We start from the raw sequence: 11,444 nt of genomic DNA, 5'->3' as shown, positions 1-11,444 counted from the left end.
AGTTTTGTTTTAGGGTCAAGATAAAAAAGAAAATGAAAACCACCATGGCCGCCTCCCCCTTCTTTCTTTTAGCTAACATTCAACGCACAGCCTGTTTCTTCCTCTGCTTCAGAGATCCAGTTCTGCACCAGGCTGGACTAGCACCTTTTTCTACATACAAGTCGAAGTTTTGGAATAAGCAGAGACAGGCAGGTCAAGTTACTAATATAAAGAAATATATATCCTTCCATTCCCCACTATCCTGTCAGAGCTGAAGAAGCTTCTTGGATGAGAAGCAAAACATCTTCAAAAGAAACAAGAAAGTCCAGTTGCCTCCCCAAAAAGCACCTTTGGGTCAAGTTACTAAGTCTTACCCTGTGAAAAACTGACCAAGCTGGTTATGTTGCTTTCAGGCTATCTGTGATAAAAGTAGAGGAACTGATGTTTTCTTATGTTTGCTCTGTTTTGTTTTTTCTGTTCTGCAAGTTGACTTTTAGAAAACAAATGTCAAACTATTCATATTACATCATGAGATAATTTTTCCAACAGGTTGTTTCCCCACCTCACCCCAAGTTGCAAAAGGCAGCTGCTCCTGCTATCTTTCTCAGGGGTATAGCATATATGTTCTTACCATAGATGAGGAGTCTCCAAACTTGGCAACTTTAAGCATGACTAGCTGAGGAATTCTGGGAGTTGAAGTCCACAAATCTTAAAAGTTGCCAAGTTTGGAGACCCCTGCTGTAGATGTACAGGTAGTCCTCGACTTACGACCACAACTGAGGGCGGCATTTTTTGTTGCTAAGTGAGCCATTTGTGAAGTGGGTTTTGCCCCATTTTATGACTTTTTGCCACCTTTGTTAAGAGAATCACTGCAGTTGTTAAATTAGTAACACGGTTGTTAAGTGAATCTGGCTTCCCCATTGACTTTGCTTGTCAGAAGGTCCCAAACCGCGGCTCCCTGGGACACTGCAACCAGCATAATTATGAACCAGCTTTCAAGCGTTTATAGGTAAATCCCGTGACCATGGGTGGGTGCTTTAAAGGTTGTACCTGTGAAAAATGGTCATAAGTCACTTTTTCAGTGTCGGCGTAACTTTGAACGGTTACTAAATGAATTGTTGTAAGTCGAGGACTACTGGTATAGCATATAGTTTCTTCAGGGTCTAGTATAGGGTCTCCTGCTTGAGCTGGGGGTTGGACTAGAAGACCTCCAAGGTACCTTCCGATTGGTAATGTGCTATTTTTTCCCGTTATTATTTTGAGACTCTGCAGGAAAATAATATTGACTCCTTTGCACATCAGGGAAGAGGAAATCTTGGTAGGGTGGAGGAGGGTTGACTGCTAGTGACTGCACCTGTCGGTTTTCTCTCTTTTTCCAAAACTATTCAAGTGTGTTCCAAAACAAAACAAAACCCCTTGAATTTTGTCCTTAACTCCTCTCTGTTCTGACCCAAACCTGGTTCCAAGAGAGTAAACACAAGACAAAGGTAACAGCACCACCTTTTGCTGTTTCATTAACAAATCCTGTTTCTTTTCAGATAAAAGGTTGCTTCCAACTCATTAGCTCTGACAAGAAAGAGCCTTGCCAAGTTTTTGCAAGGCTGCCAAGAAGAACAGATAACGTTGCTAAACAATAAATCAAAGAGTCTCCAGACACCAACTCACATATTCTAACGTCCATCAGGCTCGAGTATCAAACTTCTTTTCCTTCCGCAAAGAACAGCAGTTTCTCAGCTAGCTTTATCTTCTCAGGGAGGAGCCATTACCTTCCAGCCCTACTCCCGAGTCGCCTGTGCCGCTGCAGCTGCTCTTTCCTTCGAGCAGCCCTGTACACACGCACGCTGGGCACAGGCTCCTCGGGGGCCTTTTCATCACTGCTGCCAGCCTCCACAATCTCCCAAGGCAGAATTCCACTCCCTGATGGTCCTGGCCCCATCCCTGCATCACACGCAGGGCCCTCATCTGAGTCCTCGCTCTCCGAGACCTTAGCCATCCGCACCTGCTGCCAGCGAACCACAACACTCTCCTATTATCCTGGTTCCCAGGACCAATTCTCTCACCAAGAATAAAAAATGCAGGCATCCACAAGTTCTGAGCAAGCTCCGGGGGAGAAAATGGAGGAAGGAGCAAGAGATGTTCTCCGTGCGGACGGTGTTGGAAAAATTCCATCCAACGTGGATGCCCTGCAGATTAAAAGAGAGCCAGTGGAGCAATTGGATTCAGAGGTTCCATGGCATAATACCCGGAAAGGAATTCATTCCAAAGAAAGCCAACCTCAGCTGCCTGGATCCGAAGAGCGGGCTGACCATAATTCTTCTATCACGTTGTCAGAAGCCACGTCTCATGCCAACCCAGAGCACAGAGGAATAGTTGCATCGGAAGTCCTGACAGGCTTTAGTAGGAAAGCTCATGCCATCCAAAGCTTGGATTGTCCTCTGAAAGCTGGAGAGGAAGTACTGGAGAAAGACAAGATCAGTTTGGAGAGTCTGTGCCGGCGATTCAAGCAGTTTCGCTACGAGGAGGCTGAGGGGCCACGAGAAACATTTGGACACCTCCAGGATCTGGGCCATCGATGGATGAAGCCTGAGAGTCACACCAAGGAGCGGATTGTAGAGCTGGTGATTCTGGAACAGTTCCTGACCATTCTGCCACCAGAGATGCAAAACTGGGTTAGGGAAGAGAAGCCAGAGACTTGTCTTCAAGCGGTGGCCCTAGCAGAAGATTTCTTGCTGTGGAAAGAAGCATCTGAAAGGCAAGAAGAGCAGGTGAGTAGTTTCATTTTGATCAACCAGGTGGTTCTAATAGAAGATAATATTTGTAGCTCAGGTAGGGGTGGGATTCTACCAGTTTGCACCTATTTGCTAGAACCGGTTGTTAGAAGAAATTACTGGCCTAATCCTGTAAGGAAGGCAGGAAGGAAACATTCTGGTGTTGCTTACAGAAACTGCCTATTAACCCTTATTACATTCTTGGCAGGACTAGACTTCCTGTCTCAGGTACTTCTCTGGAGTTTTTTTTTTTACCTCCTTTGCTGGTACTTTGCTTGTGTGGAGTGACCATTCAAAGTTACAGTGGCACTGAAAAAAGTGACTCATGACCATTTTTCACACTTACAACTATTGCAGCATCCCCACAGTCATGAGAGGCCAGGCGAGGAGATGCATGCCTCAATGTGAGTGATATTGAGTTGGCCACACCCAGCCAATAACATGACCACAAAGCCACGCCCACCAACTAAGCCACGCCCACAGAACCGGTTATTTAAAAAATTTGAATCCCACCCCTGTACTAATAGAAGATAATATTTTTTAGCTCAGGGTTCAACTGTAGAGTTCTTGGTGCTCTCTGTGCTTGGTTGTTTTCTTGCAGACTTTTCGTTCATTAAAATTTTCACTTTAGTGCTAGAAGGGAGTGGGGCAATGGCGGCTAACCTTTTTCGGCTCCTGTGTCGATAATTGCATGCCCGCTCGCTTGCATGTGCTCGCATGCCAGCACCCAGAAGGCAATGTGTGCTGGGCGGCCCCCACGCCCCCTGTGCATGCGCGCGTGATCCCCCTCACGTGCACGATTCCCCCTCATGGGCCGCGCATCTGCGCATGCAATTTCCCTCACGTGATGTGCGTCCCTGCACATGTGCAGGCATCTCCCGCGCACTCCCCTCCGCCCCCTGCACATGTGCACCAAATACCCGACAATCAGCTGTCGGGCGGTGGCACGCATGCGCCTACGCAGCATGGTTCTTCTGGGTGATCTCTCATGTACTGGGAGCAATGGCTCTGCGTGCCACTTCCGGCATGCGTGGCATAGGTTCGCCAACACGGGAGTGGGGCTTGCTCTCTGTTTATGTTCAGCAACTTACCCTGTCAAGATTGGTGGGACAAAAATGAAGTGACTAAAATGCCTCCTTAACAACCATCAACCCTCAGATAATCAGGGATTAACACCAGTCTTAAAGCAGGGAATGACACCATACCAAATCAACAATTAGAGAAAAAAAATCAAATAGCCTAATCAAGGAGTTACCAAGAAGGAAATACAACCTACACCGATGGGACTTGTCTCAGTAGACTCTGAAGACTCTGAAAATTGTGCAGTGCTCCTGATCTCTGCATGAAACGGTTAATTCATTCATTCATTCATTAGGAATTAGGTACACTTACAAGAAACATTAAGTTACTGTTACCTAATTGATGGATCACATTTACAGTTTTCCTTCAAATGAAGTTTGTTTTAATGAAAATTGGGCTCATGCACACACACACGTACACACACACACACAGTCTGGATCGTCACAAACCCCCAGTTTTTTCCTGCAAACCAAATCTAATTTAACACGTTTGACCCATATAGTAAACAGGATGTTGGTTTTTTTGTGGAAAAGATATCTGTTGATTTCAGGGCTGCTAAAACAAAAACAAAAACTACAATCCCACTGATGGGGGATTAAAGAAGTCAAAAAGATGTCATCCTCCCACATTTTTTAAAGTAAACTAAACTAAGGTGTTTACATTATTGTGTAATATGTATATAAATCAACTATAATATTCTAACACATTGCTAAATCTGAAAGTTTTCTATTAAATATTCTTAAATTTTCAAGTCTTTTTGTGTTCTTCTTTTTTTAGACCAATTTCATCAAAATGAAACAGCGTTTGTTGGAAACAGGAAAGGAGGCACCTGAGCAAAGGGCAGATCATCAAATCCACTTGTCTGGTAAGATTTGAGTCACAGATCATAGAATCATACGAAGTGTACAGAAGGACCTTGGAAGTCTTCAACTCCAACTTCCTGCCAAGGCAGGAGTCTTTATACCACCTCAAACAAATAGTTGTCTAATCTTTTCTTGGAGACCTCCAGTGCTGGAGCATCTCACACTTCCAGGAGGCAAGCTGTTCCATTGATTAATCGTTCTTACTATCAGAAAAGTCCTCCTTATTTCCAGACTAGCTCGATCCCCGTGCTTTGCTATGAAACTATGTGATTATGTAGTTTTGGGGGAGGAAAATAAGGGGAAAAAATTCTGCCTCCGCCTACCAGGATCCATCAGTTTTCATCTGGCTAGCGTCCTGTCAGTGTGTGTGAAAGAGTTGAGGGCTGTTTGGAAATTGAAACAGTATTTGCTGTGTGAGCACAAAGGAGACAGCAAGCCTGGGCGTTGTTTAGTTCAACTGTTCTGTACTAAAGCTGCTTGGTGCTGTGAAAGTAAAACTGAAACTCCTCTGCTTGTGTTTTGCATTTGGAAAAAAAATCTTTTTAGGTGGGGAGGGGGAGTAGAAATCCTTAGCATCAGAGCTAGATCTAGAAGCTAAGAGGAACATACGTGCCAAATTTCAAGTTTGTAGGCTTTATGATTCTGGAGATTTTGTGATAATACGTGAATGTTATTTCGCTTTTAGAGAGAGAGAGAGAGGAAGGATCGCTTTCTGTCCCACTTTTACACGTTTTTCGGGCCCATTTGGATTTTGCAAAATTTCTAATATACTTCTGAGTTGTTTTTTTAAACCTATGACTTATGTATTTGCATCCAAAGCGGGAACATTTGTATATATCCAAGGGCGAGGCTTCTGCTGTAACATAACAACACTTAGCGGATTTTTTTTATTGTGTGGGGAAGTTTATCATATCACCTATGCTGCTCTCTGTTTTACTGGGGAGAAGCAGTGAGATATTAAATGTCAAAAGCTTCTTCACAGACTCATTTCTCTCTGGTATTTCCCATAGAAATGGTTGAAAACAAGAGGAAGAGATTTATGAAAGGAATTTCTCACCTGATGACACTTACTGGAGTTCCATTTGATAAAGCCACGCGAGAACTTTTCTCCTTGTCCCCGATGGGACACATGACAAAATATCATCAAGAGACAGAGAGGAATGAAGGGAGGCCCTTAGGACAAGGAGGAGCAGAAAAACATACCTGTGAGAAAGAGGACGACAAAATCTTCCGTCAAAACATCTGGGAAAAACCTCCCAGAGAGGATGCTTGTGATCTTCCTACGTACCAGAAAATGGAAGCTGAAAAAGTGCCATCCCAACGTAATGACGGTGGTAAAAGCTGGGACTCCATTTTTGAGAAGAACAAACAAATGAGAATAGAATCGACCATGGATGGTCAAGTTGGGTTCCATCAAAAGGTTCCTCAAAGCAATCTTCAGAGGATCCCTGTTGGAGACAAACCGTACAAATGTTCCAGATGTGGGCACAATTCCAGACAGACCTTAATTCTGAGGGGAGGAAGTCTTCGTATGTGTTTGAATTGTGGTAAAAGCTTTCTTTGTAGTTCAGCCCCAGGAAAGCAAGAGAATGCATATGGTGAAAAGAATCCATCCCAACATACAGAATGTGAGAAGAGGACTCCACAGCCTCCTGACCTTCAGATAGGAGAGAAACCGTACGCGTGCACGGACTGTGGGAAAAACTTCAGCTTTAAGTCAAGCCTCGTCCGCCATCAAAGGCTCCATACCGGAGAGAAACCATACAAATGTTTAGACTGCGGGAAGAATTTCAGCCAGAGTTCAAACCTTCTGAACCATCAGAGAATCCACACTGGGGAGAAACCGTACAGCTGCCCAGACTGTGGGAAATCCTTCAGCAACAGTTCAAGCCTGACATCCCACGAGAGAACTCACAGAGGGGAGAAACCATATAAGTGTGACAGCTGCGGGAAATTTTTTAGTTGCAACTCGGTTCTCCGTATCCACGAGAGGATTCACACAGGGGAAAAGCCCTACTTGTGTTTGGTGTGCGGGAAAAGCTTTAGCCGGAGAGAATTCCTGGTCGGCCACCAAAGAACTCACACGGGGGAGAAACCGTACGAATGTGCAGAATGTGGGAGGAGCTTCAGTCAGCGATCCAACCTGATTAATCATCAAAGAAGCCACACGGGGGAGAAGCCCTTTGAGTGCTTGGATTGCGGGAAAAAGTTCAGTCACAAAGCCTCCCTCTTGAAACACGAGAGAAACCAAGCGCATGGGCCAGCCGTGGGAAAGGATTTAGCCAGGGTCAATGCGATCATTGTGGTGGAACACAACCAGGCGGTGTAGCATAAATATGGGGTGGATCTCCCCAAGGGTTGCCAACAAGCAAAAAAATCCACATAGGAATGACCACAAGTTTTTGTTAAGAACCGTCTTCCTTTGAATCTAACCATCTTTTCGGCCTAAAATAAGATAGAAGGAGCAATTCATAGAGTTGAAGCCACGAGGAAGAGAATATTGATGGCAGGTCAAGAGGTGTAAAACTCAATTTAATTGAGGGCCACATCAGGGTTGTGTTTTACCTTGAGGGGGAGACAGGGGGGCATGGCTGGAGTGGGCATGGCCAGTTCGACATCACTTGTTGAGGCTTGGTTTTCAGACACGATGGCCTCCTGCCAGGCCTCTGCCAATGAAAATGGAGCCTGGAGGGACTGCGTGCAGCCCACCCAATCTCTGTGGCAAACCCAGGTTCGGGGTTTGACAGGACCATTGAGACTCTGTTTTCAGTCATGATGGTCACCTGAAGCCCTCTGCCAGCCCTTTCCTTGACCTTTGTTTTCTCTGCCAGAGGGCTGCAAGAAGTCGTCACAGCCAAAAACAGACCCTGGAAGGGCCATGCACGGGCCTCCCAAGCTCCATATTTGCTGGCAGAGGCACTGCAGACCAGTCCTTTGTTGTTTCCAGGACGGGCCTGCTGTTTTGGTCCGCCAGCAGCCTGTGGAGACGGCAGCAGAATCAGACAGTGGGGAAGAACATGGCCAGTCCAGGACTCTGGGGAGGACTCGGATGAGGGTCCTGCGTCCGATACAGAGATGGGGCCAGGGCCATCTGGGAGTTATGTGCTGACTCCGGAGCCTCCAGAATCTGACAGCAGCGAGGCAGAGGAACAAGGGAAGCCTGTTCCCAGTGTGCGTGTGCACAGAGCTGCCAGAAGACAAGAACAGTTAAGACCAAAGGGGCAACTTGAGAGTAAGGCTTGGAGGTGGTTGGCCTCTCCCATAAGATATAAAGGAAGTGCAAAGGGACAGGAACCTTTGCAGGAAGCAAGGTTTTTTGCTCTGTTTGGATTAAACCTTGAAGCTCTGTATGGACTTCATTTGGCTTTTTACAGCTAATTTGGCACTTTAGTTGTTGGCAGCAACTCAAAGGAGAGAAAGGTGGGTGCTTATCTCTAGAGACTGGGACACATTACGGGCTGGGAATGAACATAATTCCCAGCGTTGAAATAAAAAGAGTTGTTTGGACTAAGCGTGTGTTTAATTACGGTCTCAGGAAGCCTGGGTCAGAATACCTGCAGGCCAGATCTAAGCACCCCACGGGCCGGATCTGACCCGTAGGCCTTGAGTTTGACACCCCTGCTTTAGGTTATCTCTGTTTCCATTAGCTTAATTATGGCAGATTTTTTGCATCCCAGATGTCAGCTTTCTGGCACAGAAGAAAGCCATCTGCAAGCCTGAAAGGCTGAGGTTTGCAGACTTGCAAAACGTTAAAATAAATGGAGCTCACACTCTCCCCAAAAAGAGAGACCAATAAGGGCTGGAGATGCTCCATGAGCATTGGGAAGATGGGTAGGAAGGATAATGCAAAAGGGGCAAGGCTGATAGGTTTGCTATTAGTTCTTGGTGTTTCTACATGAGCCCCTGGACACTGCAAACTTTGTAAAAACATCCTGGTTTACAAGTGCTCAAAAAAATTTTTTGATCATTGTTAGGGATACACCCTAGCAGAATCTGCACGGCAGTCAGACAGGCAGGCAAAATATGTGAGATAAACGTTTACACTCAGTAAAACAGATACACAGTGCTAGTTAAATAGTTTATTCCAGTAAGAGTTATAGCATAGTCAAACAGTCCATATATCATTCACTAATTCAGTCCGTCCGGGGATTATTCAGTTGCAAATTCCAGTGTCGAAAAAGAGAGGTCAGTAAACTTACAAATATTAGTCCAGTAATATATCTCCTCGCAGTAGAGAGATATGAAGAAGTCAAAACTCCTCTCTTCCTTCAGCAACTCAGCAGTAGGGAAAACACGCAGTTAACAAACCATCAATCCATCAAACCAGCAATCGTCAGGAATCGTCAGCAGTCCAGTAGGTTCACTTGCTCCCTCTTATGGCGGTTTCACAGCGCACCCAAAATTACATGCTTTGCAGTTTAAAGTGACACACACTTACACTTAAACTTACTATCATAGTTTATATATATATTATTTTACCCAAACTAGGTTACCTTGTTATTCCTAACAATCATGTGACTGTGGGAATGTTGCGATGGTCACCAGTGCAAGGACTGTTTATAAATCACTTTTTTCAGTGCTGTTGTGACTTCAGATAGTCATTAAGCTAATGTTGTAAGTCAAGAACTACCTGTATGATGGAACCTGTGTGATTTGTGCATCAATTTAAGTAGATCAAGAAGAAAAAAATTATTAGAGTTATGAAATATAAACTGAGTTTCAAAACAACTTTGAGACATAATTCTTACAATTGCACTGCTAGTGCACAGGGTTCAGGATTTAGAATCTAAAGAGTTTGGATAACCTAGACTTGAATTTAAAATGAGATTATGTCAAAAAGTACTGTATATTTGATGAAATGCTAGGTATTGGGGTTGTTAGGATTTGGGAATAGAATTAACCTGGCTAAGCAATGATAGAATAAATTGGGGAAAATAATGAAAAGTCGTGATCATTAATTGGGTTGTATCAGAAAGCAATCGGCTGAAAATTTATTTAATTACTAAAAGCCAGTATTGGAATTTTAATTAGGAGCTTGTAGTTAAAAGTATAGTTGTCTGTTTTACCCTTCCTTTTTCAAATAAATTTATTGTTAGTACAAACACTGTATTTAAACAGGAAATAAAAAACAATAAATCTTGCCTTTCTAATGAATGTTTGGCTTTTTTTAATCTCTGGATTTTTGCAATGCCGGCGAAAATAGATTGAATTAGATTTACTTAATTTTTAAAAAATTGAAAATCACTTTGGTGTTGGATTAGTAACCAGGACATCATAGGATAGGATAGGATAGGATAGGATAGGATAGGATAGGATAGGATAGGATAGGATAGGATAGAATTGAATTCTTTATTGGCCAAATGTGATTAAAAACACAAGGAATTTGTCTTGGTGCAAATGCTTTCAGTGTACATAAAAGAAATGATATATTCATCAAGAGTCAAGAATCATCATTTTGAGTTCTACTTCTGAGTAGAACATCATGAGTTCTACTTCTGCCTTAGGAAATGTGAAGCCAGCTGGATGAGCTTGGGCCAGTCCCTCTCTCTCAGTCCTTGGAAGGAGGTATGGGCAAACCAAGTTTGGAAAATGTTGCCAAGAGTCAGCCCAAGAACAAACACACATTCTCATAGCTTGCCTTTCCAGTGTGATTCTGTATCTAGGTTCCACTCCCGGGGAGTCCTAAGAGAGCTGGAACAATCCACCACGGTAATTATCTACCAGTGTTTCTCAACCTTGGCCACCTTAACATAGATGGACTTCAGGTCCCAGAAATCAAGGTGAAGTCCACACATCTTAGGCCAAGGTTGAAAAACTCCAGTGCACCCCATAGAGCAGGGGTCCCCAAACTTGGCAACTTTAAGACTTGTGAACTTCAACTCCCAGAATTCTCCAGTCAGCTATGCTGGTTGGAGGCTTCTGGAAGTTGAAGTCCACAAGTCTTAAAGTTGCCAAGTTTGGATACCTCTGCCATAGAATAACATCTAAACCAGTTTAGTTTAGTGATTAAAGCTTCAAGCTAAAGGACAGACCTCGAGTCACATCTTAGCCATGAAAGCCAACTGGATGACCTTGGGCCTGTCACTCTATCTCAGGCCAACTCAACACACAGGGTTCTTATAGTGGAGAAAATAGGAAGAAAATATGTTGTGTATGTTTGCCAGTCTTGATTTATGTGTAAAAATAATAAAGGCAGGGAATGAATGAATGAATGAATGAATGAATGAATACGTGTAGTCCTTGAATTATGACCACCAATGAGCCCAGAATTTATGTTGCTAAGTGAAACATTTAAGTGACTTTGCCCCACTTTACAGTCATGCCACAGTTGTTAAGTGAATCATTGCATTTGTTAAGTTAGTAACATGGTAACTGTTACTAATAACCATGTCAGAAGGTCACAAAAGCTGATCACATGACCCCAGAGCACTGCAACTGTCATAAATGTGAACCACTTGGCAAGCATCTGAATTTTGATCATGTGGCCTTTGGGATGCTGCAATGGTTGTGTGAAAAACGCTCATGTCACTTTTTTCAGTGTCATCGTAACTTTGAACAGACACTAAATGAATGTTGTAAGTCAAGGACTACCTGTCCTGTAAGCCACGCAGAGACGTTGGATACAAGGTGAGCGACAAATAAATGCCATAAATGAATGAATGAATGAATGAATGAATGAATGAATGAATGAATGAATGAATGAAATAGAGAATTCAGGTAGTGGGTTAATCCAGGAATGAAATGTATGAATGTG

General features: G+C 43.7%; 1 protein-coding gene across 1 annotated transcript in view; it reads left to right on the top strand.

Annotated features, from left to right (window-relative positions):
- Positions 1-9,840, top strand: part of LOC113450096 (uncharacterized) — a 12,452-nt gene extending 2,612 nt beyond the window's left edge. Inside the window, exons 2-4 of the mRNA XM_087928500.1 lie at positions 1,518-2,744; positions 4,605-4,692; positions 5,701-9,840. Coding sequence (XP_087784626.1) covers positions 2,052-2,744; positions 4,605-4,692; positions 5,701-7,019 — 2,100 coding nt within the window. The 5' untranslated portion in view covers positions 1,518-2,051 and the 3' untranslated portion in view covers positions 7,020-9,840. The remainder of the gene's footprint in view (positions 1-1,517; positions 2,745-4,604; positions 4,693-5,700) is intronic.
- The last annotated feature ends 1,604 nt before the right edge of the window (positions 9,841-11,444 follow it).

Source organism: Pseudonaja textilis, chromosome 2 (assembly GCF_049901715.1).
Source record: "Pseudonaja textilis isolate UNSWEBS1 chromosome 2, rPseTex1.2, whole genome shotgun sequence".
Classification (NCBI taxonomy): domain Eukaryota; kingdom Metazoa; phylum Chordata; class Lepidosauria; order Squamata; family Elapidae; genus Pseudonaja; species Pseudonaja textilis.
Note: the sequence above shows the minus strand (reverse complement) of the source record. Positions and strands in the feature narration are given on the sequence as shown.